The sequence below is a fragment of the Balaenoptera borealis genome (assembly GCF_965194805.1).
Source record: "Balaenoptera borealis genome assembly, chromosome: 13".
Classification (NCBI taxonomy): Eukaryota; Metazoa; Chordata; class Mammalia; order Artiodactyla; family Balaenopteridae; genus Balaenoptera; species Balaenoptera borealis.
In genome coordinates this window covers 8709594-8732428 of record NC_138870.1, presented here as the reverse complement: position 1 = coordinate 8732428, position 22835 = coordinate 8709594, and the positions used below count along the sequence as shown (strand labels likewise).

At 35.4% G+C, this 22835-nt stretch overlaps 1 protein-coding gene across 1 annotated transcript; it reads left to right on the top strand.

Annotated features, from left to right (window-relative positions):
- Window positions 1-5078: 5078 nt before the first annotated feature.
- KLRB1 (killer cell lectin like receptor B1) lies at window positions 5079-21848 on the top strand. Its single transcript, XM_082349273.1, has 6 exons — window positions 5079-5184; window positions 10040-10138; window positions 10814-10888; window positions 11964-12118; window positions 12508-12623; window positions 15235-21848. Exons 1-6 carry the CDS (start codon window positions 5100-5102, stop codon window positions 15380-15382), a joined length of 678 nt encoding a protein of 225 aa, XP_082205399.1. The 5' UTR covers window positions 5079-5099; the 3' UTR covers window positions 15383-21848.
- Window positions 21849-22835: the final 987 nt, after the last annotated feature.

Here is a 22835-nt window from a genome sequence, read left to right as displayed (position 1 = left end):
TTTTTAATCAGGCTCTTTGATTTTTGTTGATGAGTCATAGTTCTTTATATATGCTGGATATTAACCCCTTATCATATGATTTGCAAATATTTTCTCCCATTTTGTAGGTTACCTTTTTACTCTGTTGATTGTATTCTTTGATGTACAAATTTTTTTAAGTTTGATGCTTTCCCATTCGTCTATTTTTGCTTTTGTTTTCTGTGTTTCTGGTATTATATAAAAGAAATTATTGCCAAGTCATGAAGCTTTTCCTATATGTTTTCTTCTAGGAGTTTTGTAGTTATAGGTATTATGTTCTTATAGGTCTTTAATCCATTTTGAGTTAATTGTTGTATATAGTGTAAGATAAGGGTCACCTTCATTATTTGGCATGTAAACATCTAGTTTTCCCAACATCCTTTGTTGACGAGATGGTCTTTTGCCCATTGAGTTGTCTTGGCACTGCTGTTGAAGATCCTATGGCCATATACCTGGAGGTTTATTTCTGGGCTCTTTATTCTATTTCATTGGTTTATTTGTCTGTTTTTATGCCACTACTACACTGTTTTGGTTACTGTCACTTTGTAATGTTTTGAAATCAGGAAGTTGAGTCCTCCAACTTTGTTCTTCTTTTACAGAATTGTTTATTCGAGGTTCCCTAGAGATTCCATGTGACTTTTAGAATGACTTCTTTTCTATTTCTGAAAAAAAATGCCATTGGGATTTTGATAGAGATTGTGTTGAACATCACTGTGGACAGTATACACATTTTTTTTTAAATTGAGGTATAGCTGACATAAAATTTTATATGTTTCAGGTGTACAACACAATGATTCACAATTTTTAAAGGTTATACTCCATTTATAGTTATAAAATACTGGCTATATTCCCTGTGTTGTACAATATATCATTGTAGCTTATTTATTTTTTACATAGTAGTTTGTACCTCTTAATCCCCTACCCCTACCTTGCCCCTCTTGCCTTCCCTCTCCCTACTGGTAACCACTAGTTTGTTCTCTATGAGTCTGTTTCTTTTTTGTTGTATTCACTAGTTCATTGTATTTTCTAGATTCCACTTATAAGTGATATCATACAGTATTTGTCTTTCTCTGACTTATTTCAGTCAGCATAATACCGTCCAAGTCCATTCATGTTGTTCCAAATGGCAAAATTTCATTCTTTTTATGTCTGAGTAGTATTCCATTGTATATATACACCACATCTTCTTTATCCATTCATCTGCTGATGGACACTTAGGTTAATTCCATATCTTGGCAACTGTAATTAATGATGCTATAAACACTGGGGTGCATGTATCTTTTCAAATTAGTGTTTTCATTTTTTTTTAATATATATACCCAGGAGTGGAATTGCTGGGTCATACGGTAGTTCTAGTATGCACATGTTAACAATATTAAGTCTTCCAATCCATGAACATGGGATGCCTCTTCATTTATCTATGTCTTCTTTAATTTCTTTCAGCAATATTTTGTAGTTTTCTGTCTTTACAGAAGTCTTTAACCTCCTTAATTAGTTTTCTTCTAAGTATTTTATTCTTTTTGATACTATTGCAAATGAGTTAATTTCATTTCCTTTCCAGATCATTAATTAGTGTATAAAAATGCAACTGATTTCTGTGTATTGACTTTTTATTCTGAAACTTAGCCAAATTCATTTCTTAGTCTAACAGTTTTTTGCATGTGTGGAGTCTTGACAGTTTTCTACATATAAGATTATGTCCTCTCTGAACAGAGATAATTTTACTTCTCTTTTTTTTTTCAACTTAGATGTCTATTTCTTTTTCTTGTCTAACTGGTTTGACTAGGACTTCCAATACTATGCTGAATAGAAGTGGTGAGAGCAGGCGTCCTTGTCTTGTTCTTGACCTTAGAGGAAAAGCTTTCCGTTTTTTACCATTGATTGTGCTGTTAACTGTGGGCTTTTCATAAGTGGCCTTTAGTATGTTGAGGTAGTTTCCTTCTATTCTTAGTTTGTTGAGTGTTTTTATCATGAAAGGGTGTGGAATTTTGTCAAATGTTTTTTCTCCATCAGTTAAGATAATCTTGTGGTTTTTGTCTTTCATTCTGTTAATGTGGTGTATTACATTGGTGATTCTCCTATGCTAAGCAGTCATCTATTCCAGAAATAAATCCACTTTGTCATCATGTATAAGCTTTCTAATGTGCTGTTGAATTCAGTTTGTTAGTATTTTGCTGAAAATTTTTGTTTTAATATTCATCAGGAATATTAGTCTATAGTCTTCTTTTCTTGTAGTGTCTTTACCTGTCTTTGGTATCAGGGTAATGCTGGTCTCAGAGAGCTTAGAAGTGTTCCATCCTCTTCAGATTTTTGGAAGATTTTCAGAAGAAATAGTGTTAATTTTTATTTAAATATTAAGTAGAATTCTCCAATGAATTCGTCTGGTCCTGGGCTTTTCTTTGTTAGGAGGTTTTTAAATACTATTTAAATCTTACCCATCGTTGAACTGTTCAGATTTTCTGCTTCTTCATGATTCAGTCTTAGTACATTTCTAGGGATTTATCCATTTCCTCTAGGTTAGCCAACTTGTTGTTATACAATTATTCATAGTATTCTCTTCATTAAGTTGTCTCTCTATGTTCTCACCAATTACTTTAAATTCTTTGTCAGGCAGCTCATAGATCTGACTTTTTTTTTTAATCAGTTTCAGTTTTTGGAGTTTTTGTTTGTTCCTTGGATTGGGCCATGTTTCTGTGTGGTGAGTGCGTGTGTGTGTGTGTATTTTTTTTTTTTTTTTTTTCTGGGATTTGGCACTCCTAGGCTTTGTATAGAGCCTTTGTGAAGAGTAAGACCTTTCACCAGTTAGCCCAGCTGGAGGTTCCTGAACTTCTCAAAACCTTTTCTCACCTCTTGCTTTCCCCATGTCTGCCTGCAGAACTGCAGCTCTGCATCTCCTTGCCTCAGCTTTCACTAGCTTCCAAACTTCTTCGGGTCCCATAAGCACTCTGGGTCAGGCAAGACAGAAACCAGTCCCTTGAGTAGCCACCAGACAATCCAGGATGTTGGATATACAGTCCACTCTTGTTTTTATCTCAAAGGAGGATCCCTGCTATACAAGGTTTCTTCTTGGTGTCTCCACACCAAATGCTGGGATTCCTACCCCTTTTGTTGGAATCTCTTCTTGGTTTTGCAAAGGCCTGGGTGCTGTAGTTTTTCAACTGGTCTCTAGAGCTCTCACAAAGGTATTCTGTCCACATACTGTTGTTAACTCAGCGTCTCTGTGGGATAGAGAGGGCATAGCTTCCTAGTCTGCCATCTTGCTAAAGTCACCATTTTCTAAGTCTAGAGTCGATTATCTTGTTTTACTATCACCAATTGTTGCCTTTTGTATTTTCACCTTCTTGCACAAATTATTCTCTTATCACTCCTTTCTCCATGTCGTAGCCATAATCTAGCCTCTATTGTACTTATTCACATTCAAAGTTAACTTTGTTTTTATTTTACTCTATTTTCCTACCCACTCAAACTCCCACTATTAACTCAGCAAATCTCAATGTCAAGATAGATGATATAGTCAAAATCAAAAATCTATCAAAAATCTATGTTTATTGGGGCTTCCCTGGTGGTGCAGTGGTTAAGAATCCACCTGCCAATGCAGGGGACACAGGTTCAAGCCCTGGTCCAGGAGGATCCCACATGCCATGGAGCAACTAAGCCCGTGTGCCACAACTACTGAGCCTGTGCTCTAGAGCCTGTGAGCTACAACTACTGAGCCCATGCTCCACAACTACTGAAGCCCACATGTCTAGAGCCCGTGCTCCACCACAAGAGAAGCCACTGCAATGAGATGCCTGTGTACCGCAACGAAGAGTAACCCCCATTCGCCACAACTAGAGAAAGCCCACGCAGCAACGAAGACCCAATGCAGCCAAAAATAAATAAATAAAATAAAATTTAAAAGTAATCTATCTTTATTGCTCCTTGAGCTATTCAATATTATAGCTACTATTGCCACATTCTAAATCTCAGTTGCGTATAACCATTTACCCTCTGAAAAGTTTAATAACATATATATCCCATGAATGTGTGTGTGTATAATCTGTATCTATCTCTCTATTATCTATCTATAATAGTGACAGTAAATTTCTGAATTCTGATATGTTGTTTTTAGAAAGTGTTATGTAGGGAATTAGATGATCAATGAATGCATTAACATAATGAGAAAAATTCTCCAGGTGTGAATTCTCATGAAGGATTTATTTTATATGTATACAATAATGATTTCATAGTAAGGATCTTTTGTGATAGAAGATCATTGTGAAGACAGTTGTAACAAAGAAAAGGATCCATCAATATATTTCATACTACATATAGACAAGTGAAGGTTCTTCTTTGGTTTATATTTCTAGCCAGTTTATACTTTTGGAGCTCACATAATTTTGCAAGCTTCTGGTTGAAGGGAACACTTTTTCCTCAATCAATTGTTTCTAACATGGCCATTGTGGATTCCTAGCAGTCACAGTCATGCTTCATAACTTGAAATTAAACTTCATTGCACTAAGACCATTATTTTAAGCGAACAGTAGTCTTGATCTTTAGCTCTTTGCTTTCTCTGTTGTATTATTCAGCAGCCTTTTCCACATTTACAACTCCATTTTCCACATTTTGCCTCTTTTGGGGAGAGCACAAATATTTCAGGAAGACTTTAGAGCTTTTGAAAGGCATCCTGCAGTTTTTTTGCATTAGTGCTTACTTTTTACAGCATTACATTTAATATTGTTTATCTTGATTCCTGACTTTTTTGGAGGGAAATGAGAGTGCTTCATTTCCCTCACGCTGGTCCTGGCACTGAGAAAAGTACTCAAAGAGGATGGTTACAAAGACAACAAACAAACCTTCCCAGAATTCTGTCAAACAGGCCAATTAATTAAACAAAGTAGATATTACAATCTAAGTATACTGGACAGCCAGTAAGTGGATTTTCTCACTAATTTATAGAGAAAACCCACCACTAGAAGTGTGGGTAGGTAAGAAAGACAATAAAGCTTTTCAAGGCTGAGCACTTCCTTTTGCTTCTCTTGCCTCATAGAACTGTAGTTTTTTCTTTTACACAAGTTTAGTGCCACATTCTTCTCTTTGCAATGGACAGACAGGTGATATATGCTGATTTAAACGTATCCAGGAATGCTGGCCTTGAAAGCTCATCACCTCCATCTCTTCCTCAGAGTAAGTGGCTTTGATTTTCCTTTTGGCATTTGTATATCTTCCATAGTTAGATTTTTCTCTTAAATTTGTAGCTTTAAATCATGGCTTTGAAGATGAGCAGCAACTATATTAATGTTAAATAGATACAGCATGGCCTGTCTGTAGGTAATCACAAATGTGGGAAAAAACACATACCTTATAGATTTCTTTTTTATCAAGATATCTTTGTGAAAAATGAATATAGTTCCTATTACTGAGCCTTGGCTAAAGGATCCTGAAGAAATATTTTACATGTATGAACAAGGGAATATTTTGATTTTTTGATTTGTTTATTTTTTGCCACACCATGAGGGATGCGGGATCTTTGCTCCCTGACTGGGGATCGAATCCGTGCCCCCTGCAATGGAAGCACAGAATCTTAACCACTGGGCCACCAGAGAAGTCCCTTTTTTGTTGTTTTTGTTTTTGTTTTTTTTAAACAAATGAATATTTTTAGAGATTTTTTACTACCTTGCTGTAATAGTAACCTACCTTATTTCAAACCCCTCTGTAAAATACTGTGATTAAGTTCCAATGCATTTGCATCCGTGGCATTCCTTTCAGAATACAAAGTGTAGGCTCAATGATTAACATCCTTCACCCTTCAAAGGGAAGGGAAAAAAATGTTCTGAAAGAAAATTATATTCAAGATCAAAAACTTGAATATAATAACAATCTGATGATTTTTAAATTGAAAAGTATAACAGTTTAGAAGGATTTAAGCCACAAGGCACAGGAGAATATCACTGATGCACTTATTTCATATTTGTTGAAGTTGGCAATTTTCTGTATGTCAGAGGAGTTAGTATTCTGAGTGAAAGAGATGGGGAATTCTAATGTGAGGTCATAGGTGATGGATTCCATGGCCTGGGGATAGATGAAGAGAAACTACAAATTAAGCAGAAAAAAAATGTATAAAATCATCAGGACATAGTATTACATTCTGAAGTCAAACCAAACTTACTAAGCATCAATAATATTGCAATTTTTATCCAACCTGATATTCATTCCATAGTGTGCTTGGCAAGTGGGTTGTATCTTTTTAGGATGGTTTGGTATAATTTGAAAGTATTAAGTTATCAATGTTCTAAATTGGAGATTGAAGAGTCTTAGGGTTATCAAATACTTTCATGATACCCTTCATTTGGGGGTTACAGGAAATTGGAGAATCTTGATAACTACAGTGAGAATTTGTCAAGCCACGGTTATTTTTTGATGGGAAAGAGAAAGACTTTCTGTTCCCTATTCAGATCTAGCAAAAGTGGAGAGAAAGGAGGATGGTGTTGGAAGATATTGGAGAATGAAAATAGAGAAAGACAGCGAGATTTTCCTCAAAAGCTACTATCTGTGATTCCAAATCAATGAGGCCAGATAATTTGTCTATTCTAAGTGTAGTCATTATTCCACAAAATACCATTCTAAAAGTAAATCTGAGAAAACATAGAATAAAGTCAGAACAAAATGTGTGACTACAAAACGCTTGTCAACTGAAAAAAATGCCTAACTTAAAAGTTGAGAATTATGTATTTGGCGGCTTTACAGAGGACTATAGCTGAGAAGGCAGCCTCTCTGATAGTTCTGAGGAAATGGCCCCAAGAGCTAAGGGAGGAGCAGGGATATACAGGAGCTTTTGCTTAAAAAAAAAAAAAAATGTAGTCAAACATCAAAAGTTTACGGCTAATCACAAAAACAGACACCTCAAGTTAAAGATTTTAGTGCTTTTCTATATGTGGGAAGATGCAAAGTCTGGGCTTATTGAAAATAATTCCTTTGACATGCATCTTAACTATCTAGGGCCAGTATCCTGTTTTTCTCCATCCTGAATTCCCCTCAAGTTTTACTATCCGGGGCAGCTGCACTGGCTGGTGGCTTTATGGTCACAACATCCTTTGTTTACTGAAATGGCAGGTGACATTCTTTCTCCACACATTGATCTGGTATTACAATTATTGTGAAACTACCACTAAGCTCTTTGGCTAAACAGTTTAGCCAAAATGGCAACTGTAGAATAGTGATTATATCAAAAGCAGTCAGGAAAACCAGAGAGAGATGTGAGTTGTGACGAATCTGGTTTACGGCCCAGGATTTGGTCTCTTAGAAAAGTAGATAGGTGTTGGCAAAAATGCCTCTAGAGCTTATTTATTCATCCAAAAATAAGCACCTGTGTCAGGCATGCCCTAGGTGCTGAGAATACAACAGTGAACAAAATAGTGAAAAAATATTTTCCTTTATTGCGTTTATATTATAATACTAGGAAGACTTACAAATAAATGAATAACTAAGAATATATATGTATACATATATGTGTTAGATAATATTAAGTGCAATAGAGAAAATATTTTTTAAAAAATGGAATAGAGAGTTAGCTTTTGGAGAGGGTATGATATCAAATGGAATAATCATAGAAGCCTGCCTGACAAGATGACATTTGAGTCAAGACCTGAAAGAACTGAGGGACAAAGGTATGCTTCCTGGGAGAAAAGCCTTTTAGAAGATGGACCAGTGCAGGTGCAAGATCCGTGGGATGAGAACATGCCTGTCATCTTGTAGGAGGAGCTCATAGGTTCGTGTGAAATGACAGAGCATGTCTGTATGGAAAACAGCAGGAGATGAAGTTAGACACATAAAGGGAAGCCAGAATGAATAGGGATTTGTAGGCTGTTCTACAGACGTACAGACTTAGATCTGCTTGAGAGAAAGCCATGGAAAGGTTTAGAGAAATGAAGTGAGATGATTTGGCATACTGTTTATATCCAAACAAAAAACTAGCCTTATGTGGGTATTTCCAGATGACTAAAGTTTACCTGGCCTCTTCAACTTGTTATTGTAACTCTATTGGTACAATAACTCTATTGGTGTTATTAGTTCTAATATAGTGCAGCAGAAAAACAACACAGAACCCTCCACTCAGTTCTTTAAATTTTAGATGCGCGGTTATTATGTATCAGACACCATGTCTAGAAGAACTATTTCATATAACCCTTTCCAAAATCTCATGAAGTAGGTATTATTCTACATTTCACAGGTGAGGAAATTTGTAGTTTATGAATGTTACGTTGCCCGAAGTAACATGCTCTAATACAAAATCTGCTAGATTTGAGAGCCTCTGCTCTTAACCACTGCTATCCTTCGGTAATAAATGTTAAAATAGTGACTATATGCAGCTTTCTCCATTTTTCAAAATTTCAAGGGAGGAAAGGCTGAGGAAGAAAAAATGGTAGAATAGTAATATACAACTGTGAGGAAACGTCACGTAGGACTAGTCTTAGGTTCACTAAGTTTAGTTGCTCTGTGTCACACGAGCTCACATTAGAAGTTCTAGGTCAATATTCTCCAGTCTGGTTCTCCCATTTTCAGATGTACACCCAGGACCTTGGAGCTCCTCTAATTGTCTACTCTTATCTCTCCCCTCCAGATGATAATCCAGGTGTCACTACCTGAAATCTAATCTATTATCTGTTTCCTCCCATAAACTTTTATCACATTTAGTTATCTTAAATTCCATCTCCCCAGTGACATTTTAGAAAGAGCTAACTCTTTTATGAATGTCCGAGTCCTAATGAAGAGACCATGAGTAGCTGTCTGAAAACTGGGTCGCACAACTTAATCGCCAGGGAGAGTGTAAAAAACTAAAGTAGAAATGGATTTGTGGGTCACTCTGGAACATTTAATGAGAATAAAGACAACACTTTAACATATCTGATACTAAAGTTTTTAACAAGTGACTCAAAGCATGTATTCCTTTATACTGAGGAATATTAGAAAAAATATAAAAAGGAATAGATAACATAAATAAATGATATAGTTAAATTAGTAAACCTTTACTTGTAAAGGCCCTTGGCTCTAATAATACAATTTAGAAAATAATTTATAATTGTAATATATATAACATATTATAAACCAAATGGGAATAAAAGGGGTCTTATAATTAAGCCAGGTATAGAAGTTGTCTAAGCAAAATTTCAAGTAGAATAACCGAAGTACAAATTACCAGAATAATTCCTGTCAGAGCTGATATAATTTTGGAAGCTGTTGCTCAGTGTTTCCCAATAATTTTTTACATTAATAAGTTCCTCTTTGATTATTTTTCCCTATGAAATCCATTGATAAGGTTATGATTAATTTATGATCCCACTTTAATACAATCACAACTTTTGATGAACATGAGATATACAGTACATTGTTATTGACATGATACAGAGAAAAGCAAAGGTATTTGACATTTTTTTAGACTATGCAATGTTGTAGACACAGGTTCATGTTACGTTATATTCATTGAAATACTGAAAATAACATGCAAGCTCATAAAATACTCTTCCTTGAATTCCACCCATTTGGTCCAAATTGGAGATGATTGTTCCAGAAAACAGTAAAGCAGAGGAATTCACGTCTAAGAATAGAACTGTCTTATATCACCAGCACCTAACATGTTGTTTGGCATAAAACAGAGCCTCAACAAATATATCTTGAATGAATGAAGGCCTTCCTTTTTGGACAAAATTCTTGGACTTACTTCCTACAGTAGGGTATATGTTTCATTTTTGTATAGCATTTGGCATGTTTCAAAACACCGTCACATCTATCTCGTTTGATTCTTATACCAATCCTTCATACACAAGACAGGCATAAATATTTCTATTTTATCTATAAGCAAACTCTCAGTTGGATCTGAGATTCCATCTTGTGGAACCCTACTTTAAGATGACTGATAAATATCCTTCCCTGCCCCTACCCCCAACCTGAATCTAGCTCTTTCTTATGTTATCCAAACAACCTCTGCTTTTTGTATTAGATGAACTCAACTGAGTTAACCAAGTATATTTTCTTAATGTCTCAGATGTTTGTCAGGGTCCACCTTGGCATAAATTTGCTCTGAAACTTGGTTGTGCTGGGATTATTCTTCTTGCCTTGACTGTGATTGGGTTGAGTGTTTCAGGTAAGTGATGCAAGATCATTTATTTCTTGTTCTACTTATTCTACTTTACCATAAATATTAAAGTATGTTAACATTTGGCCACCCCAAATTTAGTGGAAGACCCATGAAACAAAAACACTTACAAAACAGTGCTCCAACAGTGCTCAGCCTGTACGTACTAAGCAAATTTCATCCTTTGTCGTATTTCCCTTCCTAACTGTTCCGATAGGCTTCACGGGGGATTTCACGTGTGCTCCAAGAACTTTTAAAAAATCACAATTATGATAAAAGCATGACAATAACAAAGAAAATAAAAATTTCCAATTATTTACAGTTCCTTAAGTGCCTACTAAATTCCAGATTGTCCTAGGCAATCTCTCCCATGGGGTAGGCACAATTATACTTATTCTGAAGATAGAACATGAGGCAAGGAGTGTAAACAATTTAAGAGTTTAAGTAACACCTGGGAGCTTACTTATATAGTAGAAGCCGGTAACTCAATGTGTGTGTGTGTTCACTTGCTATGTGTTTGTTTATGTTGTCTTCTAAGTAGACCCTTTGTTACTACACGCTATTGCTCTTATCTTCTGTTCATTTCAAGCTTGTTGAGATAAAAATTTCCTGAAGTGATATATATATCCATTTCACGGCACCATTCAGCATTAATCTTCGTAATGATTTCTCCTGATTTATTAGTGATATTCTTGAGACAAAACTCATCAACAGAAAAAAGCAGCACGGATGCTCAAGAGAACAGGAAGGAAACAACAGGTATATTTTGTGGCTTTGACTTTCCTAAGAATAATGGCGAAAATTCGATAGGTATCATGCATTATCTTAATTAAGGCTCATAACAACCCATACGTTAAGATAGTATTATCGCTCTGATTTTATGTTTGACAAAACTGAGGTATGGAAAGGTTAAGCAACTCATCCAGGGTCATACAGGTACTAAGTGGCGGCACTGGGAATTGTACTTTGGTGGTCTATCTTCAGAGCCTACGATCTTAACCACCAGATAATACTGCCTTATGAGAGACTGCTGCTAGGATATTCAATAATTAATAGCCAAAAACCAAGCTATAAAGTAAAATATGCATTTAAGTGGGATATTTGATGATTTTAATGAATATGTCGAGCAGCTAACTCTGGTCCGAAGTTAATTAATGGAACACAACATAAAATGAATTATTTAATATTTATTATATTAAACATTAAGACATTGATCTTGTTCACGTACTTACTAAGTAGTGTTAATAAAGACACTATTGTTGAGTGACTGTAGCAGAATGTGATCATTTATTATATACATTAGTACAGAACAGAAATTTTAAGAAACTACGAAAATCCTTCTGGAAAATGCTATCCAATAGATCCCATTAATAGGCAAATATATAATTCAGCAATTAGAAATTTTCTTATAATTTTTTTGCCATTAACTTACGGAAATGAATTGTTATTTGCTTTTCATTTTACATGTTGTTTAAAGTGGACATTTTTTACATAAGTTTGATATTGTCGTCATGGAGTGGAAAGAGCACTTGTAATGAATTTAAGGAATCTCAGAAAGAGTTTTGACTCTACCAGCATCTGCTTTGTGTGGACTTGAACAAGTTATTCTGTCTGTCAGTGTTTTAACTTGTCACTAATTTTCAAATCTTAGTACCAGAATGAACAGTAGGTCTCAAAACCCTCAAAGTTATATTAAATTCATGAATTGTTCTCACTGTGATGATCAAAGACTTCCCTGAATTTATAATGACTTGTGCATGTGTGATTAGTGTTAGTGGGGTGGGGGGCAGGTTAGAAACATAACATTTATTCTTCTTCCTCTTTCTTACTTTAGAGAGACCAGTTCTGTTAAAGTGCCCAACAAATTGGCAACTAATCCGAGATAAATGCTTGTTTTTTTCTGACACTTACAAACCTTGGAATGACAGTCTAGCCGACTGTTTCACAAAAGAATCCCGTCTGCTGCTTATTCAAGATCAGGAAGAATTGGTAAATAATTAAGTAAAATACTTTAATACGGCTTAGCCCTTGCTTCTAACCATATCAAGATCTTCGTGCTATAGCCTGGAGGATTCTATGCAGATGGAAGTATTAATTTTGACTTCAAGAAGCTCACAATCTGAGACACTAAATGGACATGTAAGCAAAATAAATATAATTTAATGAATACAACAATATAAATACAAATATTTGGATATATATAAATATACAGACAGAAATATCACAAATAAGGAATAATTAACTCTGATGGGGAGTTAGGAAAGGCTTCAGAGAGGAGGTGATACTTGAACTGGGTTTCAGAGGATGAGTACAAAGATGCAAACCAGTAATAGATAAACAGATTCAATATTCAGTCATTTCTTCTGTTTCATTTATAGAGACTCATACAAAACCGGATAGACAAAGGAGGAATTCCATTTTGGATTGGATTAAATTTTACATTATCAGAAAAGAACTGGAAGTGGATAAATGGATCCTTTTTAAATTCTAATATGTGAGTACTGGATAAGCTAATCTGAATATTCAATTTACATCAGGCTTACATGGCAAGATAGTAACATTGTTATTGAAGATTGAGATTTATCATTTTAATTTAGTTTAGAAATGTTCAGGAGGATCAGAATAGTCTGAGAAGAAGAATGATTCTGAAGTTGGTTGAAAAGTTCCACATATGAAAAGACATCAACCCTTTGCAACAATATATATTTTTACCTGCAATGGAGTTTTAGGAGACAAGGAATAGACTAACTCCTTTGGGCGGGGGCACACAAAACAGTTTTTAAAATAACAACATTTAAAAATTAAGAAATTTCTAGCTGGAAGCTATCGGCACGAAGAATTGTTTAAGTAGTGTTTTTCAAACTGTGGGGCCACATACCTTAGCGGGTCACAACCAGCATTGGCACGATGAATACAAGAGGAAAAAATATAGTAAATATCAGCGTAGGGTATCCAGACATTTGAGAGAAATTACTCACATTGTAACAAGTATTGTAGCCTATTTTAACCAGCAGTGTAAAAGGAGGGTTGTTTGAAGAGATGTAGTCAATCTGCATAAGCCACAAAAGAGCTATTTGCCATTTTTTTGGTTGTCTCATAGTTTCTTTTGTAAGATGGTCAAGTTAACCATCGGTGTTATAGGAGGATTGATGTTACACAGTTAAATTATAAATTTTTAATGGACTTCATCGTTGTTTGTACAACGAAGGGCAGGACATTTTTTTCCCCTAGAAAGTGGAAGTGTGCAGACATCCAACCAAGTTTCTGAAAAGAATTTTTGATGAGTTTTTCAGAACAGATGATATTGTGTTACATTTTTTGAGTCTGTGAATGCTTTATTCACATTTGTATAAATTACAGTTAAAATGGATTTTTTTATCATTCAAAAAACAAGAGGTTAAAATTCAAGACACAGGAGCATGTTCAAGTTTATCTAAAATATAGTAATAATTTATTGTGTGGAAAATTATTAGACCTTAAAAGAAATGTTGGTTTAATTAGCACATTTTGACATTGTTTGACACGTTCTAAAATATTTTTTTAGATGCCGTACTTTAAAATGAAGATTATTTTAAAATAAAGTGTTCTGGACTAGAATAAATGTATGAAAAGGCAAACATATTTTGGTAAATAAAACTACACTCTGATTTTTTTGCTTTTCTAGGGATTTTTTCTATATTTTATTTACACATAAGTGCAACTCTGATATTAACTTATTTTTATTTTTTTGTACATAGTAAAGGTTAATTTTGGTTTGTGTGTGTGTGTGCTTCTTATTGGGCCATTATGTTTATTTTATTAAGGTTTATAATAAAACTGGAAAACTCTGAAGTGTCCATGAGCAAAAATATAGGCAAAGATGATGGATTAAATTCGATTGAACACTCTACTTTATTCTGAGGATACAAATGATGATTTGATTAAGATAGTGATCAGGTAAACCTGGAAGGTATCATATTATAGTAGAAAGAGCATCAGTTAGACTCTGCTTTTATTTTAATTCTCTACCTTGGTTTTCAGGTAAAGAAAAACATAAAGGGTGTTAATAATTTTTTTCACAGGACTGTTTTGGGGATTAAATGAGATAATGTTAGACAACTAGGCAGAGATCTGGTCAAAGAAGGCCTGGGAAGTCACCAAGGGCCTTTTGGACTTGGCCAGATGAGCGGTAAAAAAGTTATCTTGAAAATCGAAGAAAGGACCAGAAGGGTGGAAGAGATAAAATACAGGGGACCTTTGCAATAGCTTGGTCAAGAGAAATTCTGATTTGACTCGGGTGTCAGGCACTAGGAGAGAATCAGGTTGGCTTCTCAGGGCCGAGGGGCTCCAAGAAGAAATGGAACAAAGGAACAAAGAAAAACTGTGATGGAGCCCTGCCCACTGCTACCACTTCACTTTCTATTCGAGACAAATAGGTCTTGCACACACCCTATCCTGGCACCCCAGCTCTATCTTGCCATCCCACTGTTTAACTGCTACTCATGCCCCACCTGCAATGAGCCACAAGACTCCTGCTTCTTTGGAACTAATAGTACATATATTGTAGCAGACACTCACCAACCTGTTTGGAATGGGAAAAAAGGGAACCTCCTACTACATACAACACGTACTGAGCCTCCTTTTCCGGTTATTGATATATTCAAATTCTGTAGACCCTGAGTATCTACGTACTTATTACATTTACTGAACTCATTCTTTGTTAAGCATGATCACACTTTCATATACATGATCTCAATGCCTCCCCAAATATATATACCCTATATATTTAAGAAAATCGAGGCTCAGTGAAGGTAGGAAACTTTTCATATGACATGTTAATAGGAGGTTCAATTCCCAGTTTCCAAAACTTCTTCTTTGTATGTATCATTATGACATTTCTTTTTAGAACAATTCTTTTCCAGTGAAGATGAGCTTGCAAGTTCCAGAGGTTTATATTAGCTTTCTATTAAAATTTATATCATTGTATTTGTGACTGGGTACTTATTCCATGCTTAATGACCAGCATCTTGTTGTTTCCTGAAACTTACAGAACATACTGGCTGGTTGAGGAGAATTATGTGAGAAAATCACAAACACTAAAGAAAGGCTTTTCTTCTGCTCCACAGATTACAAATTACTGGTAATGCTGAAGAAAACAGTTGTGTTTACCTCTCAACGATACAAATTTTTTCCGAGAACTGTGCTACAGAAAATAAATGGATCTGTCAAAAAGAACTAAAACCTGTCAAAAATAAAGTATGTTCTGCCACTTGACTATACATCCCCTCTCCATTTCTTTTTTAATCTTTATTTATTTATTTATTAGGTGGAACTCTTAGTTGAGGCATGCATGTGGGATCTAGTTCCCTGACCAGGGATCAAACCTGGGCCCCCTGCATTGGGAGTGAGGATTCTTAACCACTGCACCACCAGGGAGGTCCCCCCTCTCCATTTCTTTAATTTCCATTTCAGGTCTCTCTCATTTTAACTGTATATACTCTTAGCATGGCCTAATGTGCATTTTCTGGTACAAAATGGAACAAACACTGAGAATTCTAACTGTTGTGAGTCTTACAGACATTCAAGTTTAATCTCCTCATTCAATAAATGAGAAAACAGATACATAAAGAAAACACCTCATTTTAAGAGACAGTGATTCTCTATGGAACAAAGCCCAGACCAGCTAAGGGAAATGGTTTCTAATCCTGTAGACTTCATCCATTCCCTCTATGCCTTCGCTCACTTCCAGAAAAATTTTAGTAAATGATTTCTGAAGTCCTCTGCTTCTCCCATAGCCTATGCTTTTTTTTTTTTTTTTTTCCAATACCATCACACAATTGGGTTGTGGCAGAACACTGATTAAAATCCATTCTCTTGACTCATATCAGAGACGTATTACTAAAGGAGTTTGGGAAGGGACCTTAACTCTTTCCATTTTAATTTCCTCATTGCTTTTTTATTTTCCTTCTATGTTTCTTTTTTCTATGGCTCACGCTGTAGGAAATATGTAATCAAATTTTCCATTATTCTAATGGAAAAGGTGATATTTTTTTCAACTCTGCAGTTGGGGAAGCTGAAGTTACAGAAGAGATGTGTTTATTCTGATAGATCTCTTGAGTGTTCACTTTTTAAAAACACCTGCCAAATTTTCTTTGGAAATCAAATAAATGATAATATTGAATTTATCGTACAAGGAGACTCATAATAAAATTCCTGAAAAATAGACATCTACTTACTCTGATAATTCAATACCAACTTGAATTATATAAATTATATATTTATATAATTGTATAGTAATTATATAATTATATAAATTCAAGTAATACTATAATGACCAAAATAAAATTTTAATTCCTGTTTTCCATACATGTTGATTTACAATACTCATTAATATAAAATTTTGAACACATCAAAAATTCAAAGTATAATTCAGTTTGTGCCAATTACTTAGGAAATAAATTATTTAGAAAAACATTCTAGACAAGAGTATCATTACCAAGTAATATATGATAAAAGTGAGATTTTTGAAGTGTTTGATACTTTGGGGAAAAAGACCTGTAAAGAACAGAAATCTTAGAAAAAATATTCCCACAACTGACCATGTACATTCCTACCTCTTTGGAATGATGTTCAAAGCAACCTTCAGGACAAAGCTAAGTCCATCCAGTTAGTCCAGAATTCATTCCAAATACGGCGCTTTCCTTCTCCTATACTTGTTAGATCTGAAATGAAGTACCCCTAAAACACACATCTGCAAGAACCTTTTACAATGAAACTAAGCCCAAGAAGTTTGGTTCTTACACTGTCATTTGCTATTGCAGTATTAGATAATCAAGTAAATTTACTCTTGGATATGATACTGCTGAGATCATCTCTGAAACTCAGACTATAAAGATACAGTTCCATGAGGAAGGCATGTCTAACCATAGTCTAGGCAGATTAAAAAATATTAGGTCTAAGGAAATTTTTTGGTTGCAGTATTTGAGTCAACGTTTATTGACAATAAACTCACTGCAATGCCAAGCCATGTCAACTTACTACGTTATTCAAGATCTGCGATCTACATTTCCTCTACACAGCCCATGCTCCTGACGCAGGCTCCTGACCACTCTCTAAACACATACTGATGTTTTATGATTTCACGGTTGTCCCATACGTGTGAGATGCTCTTTTCATCACACAATCCCTTTATTCTTTGCCTAGAAAAAGCCTAGTAATTGTGGAAATCTTGAATCAAATGTTAATTTCTTTCTTAACTTTTCCTCAAATCTCTCTGGCTCTCACAATTTTTTAATCTATTTCTTCCCACTTTTCTAAAATAGGATTTAGTTCTTCTTGGCTGTATTGTAATTAGTCTTTTTTATGATCTTAAAGCTGGCTCCACTTCTCTCCTGGCTAGAGTTGGACAAGTACCAAGACAGAAAAATGAAGGGAAGAGAAGTCTCTGACTCAATTTAAAAGAGTAAGGGCATAATAATGGTCTATGTATGTTTTATTAAATGGACCTTGAGACTGGACCAGTGAGATTCCTTCTGTTTATTTCCTATGCCATGTGTTTGAATTTGAAGTTCATTTCCTTCTGTTTTACCTTCCTGCCCCACCCATTCCACAGAGCTCTTCAATACACACAATGTGGGCTAAAAAGCAGGTATCATGGTTAACATATACACACTACTATATATAGAATAGATAAATGATGAGGACCTACTGTATAGCACAGGGAACTATACTCAATATCTCGTAATAATTTATAATGGAAAAAAATCTGAAAAATAATATATATATGTATAACTGAATCACTTTGCTGTACACTCAAAACTAACACAACATTCTAAATCAACTGTACTTCAAGTTTTAAAAAAAGCAAGTATCATGGAAAAACACTTATGGTGGGAAAAATTTAAAAATAAAGCATTCTTGATGCATAAGCCTAGGGTTTTTTTAAACCATTTTTTTCTGATCCACAGATGTTTAGGTAGCCAGCAATCAGATTCTTTTCCTTTATAATGCTAGTATGGGTAAAAAAGAATAACTTTTGACTTTCATGCCAAGCAGTGTGGGAAAGGAAAATCCAAGAAGTACAAAGATAGTTATGAAAATTTTTTAAGTTCTAAACACCTATAAACTCATGAAGTAACCTGATCTGGTGGTCATAGCCTTTAGTTTACCCCTTGGCAGCAGTTAAAGTTTACATCTGCAGTTGTTTGCGATTAACTCCATTCTGCCCTCTTGTGGACTTACTTGGTTTTGTTTTTTGTGTGCGTGTGTGCGTGTGCGTGTGTGTGTGTGTTTGTGTGTGTTTGTTTGTTTGTTTTTGTGGCTACACTTGTTCCCTTCCGACCAAGCAAAACAGAACAAAAGAAAAAAGAAAGTTGTATATCAATCAGAAGAGACTTATCCATTTTGTCCCTTTGCAACACCTTATTTATTTCCTTCATAACATATGAAATTGGATAATTATCTACTTATCATTTATTATTGTTATTATTTTATGACCACTATTGCTATTATTATTATTAGGCCCTTTCCATGGGGATATGAGCTCCATGAGATCAAAACCTTCTTAGTATTGTTAGCCAATGCATGGTTCTGGCGCATAGCAGATGCTCAATAAATATTTCCTGAAAAATAAACAAATAATTATAAAATCAAATTTGTTTACTGAATGAGCTTACCTAGGTGGTTCTTGCTTGGGGTCTCTAGCGCAGTTGGAATGAGATGCTGACTGGAACTCGGGTTAGCTCAAAGCCTTTGTCACTCATGTATGTGGTTGCTGATTGCCTGGAACCTCAGCAAGGTGGCTGAGTTACACGAGCAGTTTTTCTAAAAGGACCATTTTTCAAATGATAATATAAGCAGCATAGAATGATTTGTCAACATTTAAAAGGTGATCCACTAATAGGGCTAGAACCCAAATATGATCACCCAGGTATATGAATCAAATTGCATTCTCTATCAAGACAATCTATTAGGGCCCTTTCAAAATAAACTTTAAATGCTGCATAATCAGAATGTGCTTTGGATTTAACCTTTGCGCTTCATGGGAAATTTTCAGTGTTCTACTTTAGGAATTATGTAACTGCTACCTGGCTAAAAATTTCCAAGCGAAGGCCTCTAATAGGCATAATCTCTAAATGGAATTCCAATTCTGACTGAAATTGCTCTCCAAGTTTTTCTTCAGGTATTTTCCTCATTTTACATGTGAGAGCTACTCATAGTCAGCTTGAGTAAGGTCACAAAATTAGACCTTGATGAAGCCAGGACTAGAACTAGGTCTTTCCCTGAAGCAAGGATCAGTCCTTGCTTCTTCCTACTTCAGTGTTTCTTCCAATTTCCAGCGTTTTTATTTGAATCTTAACTACTCAGCTGTGCTGTGAATTTTCTCAGTGATTTTTGCCCTCTGGGATTTTTACATTTCTCCTCCTAGAGCCAGCATTTGAGGATGTTATGTTAAGAAATATTTTTTTCTGGACGCTCTTTTCACAGGAGTGTCCTTATACAAATTCAAAAGTGAGTCTATCGCCACCTTGTGACTATAATGTGCAGCTGCAACTTTAAAAATGCAGTTATGGGGTAGAGTTTCACATTTACAAAAAGGTTCCGGAACAGTTCGTTCAACACCAATATTTTCCTCACCTAGATCTAACAATTATTACAATTTTCCCACATATCCTCTTTCTTGTTTTCTATTACCTTTTTTTCTGAATGCATTGAATAGTAAGTTGCATATATAAATAAATCTAAGAAAGTCAAAATAAGTTAATATATATTCTAAGATATATTTTACATCCAAATCTTTCCAGAATGTCCTTTAGAACCCCTTGCCTCCTCAATCCAGGATCTAATCAAAGTTTACACTTTGCATTTGGTGACTGTCACTGTCTAAAGATAAACTGAGGAATATGAAAAATTTTAAGAGTTTGAACAAAAATTGATTCAAATCAGGCAGTATCCAATCTAGCAGATAGAAAGGAGCTCCAAGGAGCTTTATAAAATATGAGACTTTTATATGCAGAAAGCAGCAGGAACAAGGAAGTTGTTGTAGGCAAAAAAAAAGTAGATTGGTTATTGCAAAGTTACTTTCCTTTAAGGGATTGTAGGAATCTATCAGGCAGATGACCTAACTAGTTCTGATCAGACAATTCCTAATTGACTGCTTTAAGATTCCAATTCTGGGAGAGGCAAAACTGTAATTAAGTCTTGGTTTGGCGACATGGGGCTTAGCACAAGTGAATCTATTTGGGGCTTGTTGTCTTGTTTTCAACATTACTTTGGTGTCTTTTATTAAAGAATTGTCCGTCTGCTCTTTTTCATTTCCCCGTGGCATTCATTTATTGAAGAGTCTAGGCCAGTTTTATTATAGAATGTACTGCATTATGGATAGTGATTTGTTCATTCCCTCAAAATTTTAGCGTCAATTTAAAAATGTGACCTCCAATTTCTTTGACATTTGCCATTGAGAATAAAGGTCTGTGCCCACTGCCCTTGAACATGATTTCAACCAATGTGACATCTCTTGCTACATCGTAAAAATCAGTGTACCTTCCGCCTACATTGAGAAGCTCTTGGGATGCTTGCTTTTGGAACTCAGCCTCTAAGCTGAGAAGAAGTGAGACTGAAACAGAGCAGGACCCTCTATGGTCCTCTCCACCACCATGTCCTCAGCCTGCCTTTTGTCTGTGGAAAAATTTTAGCCAAAGAATAAGTTTAATCAGAGAAGTAAGAAAATGCAGAAACAAATGAAAATAGTGAAAGGAGACCAAACAATAATAGTTTAGTCATTAAGCAAAGTCAAGGACCTTTTAGTTCCTCCTCAAGGGCTATAGATAATATTCTGAGCCATATCCTTTGAGTGGCTATTGTAGATATTGAAACTCCCACTAGGTGGAAGAAGTTAACTACATGATGACCAGACTGTAGCCATGACATAAACCGCCACAATTCTGAGAACTGGTCTCAAGGAAATGGGAGCAGCCGGAACCCACTTTCGGTTACAACACCACATAGTGGTATTCTGGACAACAGCCCAAGCTGAGGTTCCAGGCAACAGCCATCCTCAACTGCTAAACGTGTAACTGGGGAAGGCTTTGCAACGACTCCAGACCCAGGGCCATCATCAGATTGCAACTGCACTAGAAACCCAAAGGGAGAATCCCCTGGTTGAGCCCTGTCAGAGCTGTAAGAGATAACACAGTCATTGTGGTTGGCACAGTATTCAGCCACAAGACAGGAGGAGGTCCTGCCATCTGCAACAACATGGATGGAACTTGAGCACATTGTGCTAAGTGAGATAAGTCAGACAGAGAATGACAAGTACCGTAGGATCTCATGTGTGCAATCTAAGAAAGTTAAACTTGAAAAGAAAAAAACGGAGAATAAAATAGTGGTTACCAGGGAATGGGAGGTGGGGGGTAAGACTGATGACGTTTAAGGTACAAACTTACGATGAATAGTAAACAAGCCACAGTGATCTATGATGAATATAGACAACCATAATGTCCCAGAATTAGGTAATGTAATAAATATTGCCTCAATGGCAATTATATTACAATATATAAATGTATCAAAGTAATACATTGTATACCTTAAATTTACAATGTTATATGTCAAATATATTCAATAAAAAATAATTGTGTGGGCTTCCCTGGTGGTGCAGTGGTTAAGAATCCGCCTGCCAATGCAGGGGACATGGGTTCCATCCCTGGTCCAGGAAGATCCCACATGCCGCGGAGCAACTGAGCCCGTGCATCACAACTACTGAGCTTGCCCTTCTAGGCAAGTGAAGAAGTGTTATCAAGAAGGAGGAAGTGTGTCAAACGGTGATTTTTTTTTTCCAGGAAAGATGTTATGTGGCATACTTCAATAAGTCCGCTAATAATTTTTTAATTTTGCTGAGTGTAGTATTCTTAGGTGAAAAATTTTAAAAACAAACAAAAAACTCTATAGATTTTCCCTTGCAGTCTTCTGTTATATATTGTTGCATGGAAGTAGATACCAGCTTGGTTTTCTTCCTGGAGAGTAAATCTGTATTCTTACCTGCTTCTCCCCATCCTCCATTCCCACCTCTGCCCTCCCACCTTTCCTTAAAATAAAAAGGCAATTTATGTATTGTACAACATGGAGGATATAGCCAATATTCTGCAATAACTTAAATGGAAAGTAGCCTTTAAAATTGTATAAATTTTTTTTTTAATTTAAAGACAATTTAATGGTTATCAATCTATCTTAAAAAAGAGCTTTAACTACTACTGATTTTCAGTTTGTGTGGGTTAAACCCAAAGGCATCCCTGATCGATCTGTTTGTTTGCTGGACTACCTTTTATCTTATAATTAAAAAAATATTAGTGGGATTATGGAAGAGTCTTTTGAACATATCACCTGGTCTACTGCTCTTCTAAATTGAGACCATCAAATCACGATCTAGCCCCTCTGCATCTTTTTTTTTAAACTTTCCGCACAATATTTCATATATGCATGCATGGAAGACATTTTTTCTAGATTCTAATACTTATGCAAGCTTTTTGTTTGTTTGTTTTTTATTCTACTTTATATTTGGAGGGCTCTGGAAGAAAATATTCTTTTGGCTACATTTTTACTTAGTTTCTACCCTCCAGCTAGCTGTGTTGCTCTACCCTTTCTAGCCATCCTATTTTACTGTCATTCAGAGAAAAGAAAAAAAAGAAAAACAAAGAAGAAAAAAAATTTTAAGTCTTTTTTAAAAATGCAG

What these genes read in the sequence shown, in the direction of transcription:
- KLRB1 (XM_082349273.1), top strand. Translation starts at nt 5,100, where the DNA reads ATGGACAGACAGGTGATATATGCTGATTTAAACGTATCCAGGAATGCT. An exon ending in ACCTCCATCTCTTCCTCAGA is followed by an intron (nt 5,185 to 10,039) that starts GTAAGTGGCTTT and finishes TTAATGTCTCAG; the next exon opens with ATGTTTGTCAGGGTCCACCT. An exon ending in TCCTTTTTAAATTCTAATAT is followed by an intron (nt 12,624 to 15,234) that starts GTGAGTACTGGA and finishes TCTGCTCCACAG; the next exon opens with ATTACAAATTACTGGTAATG.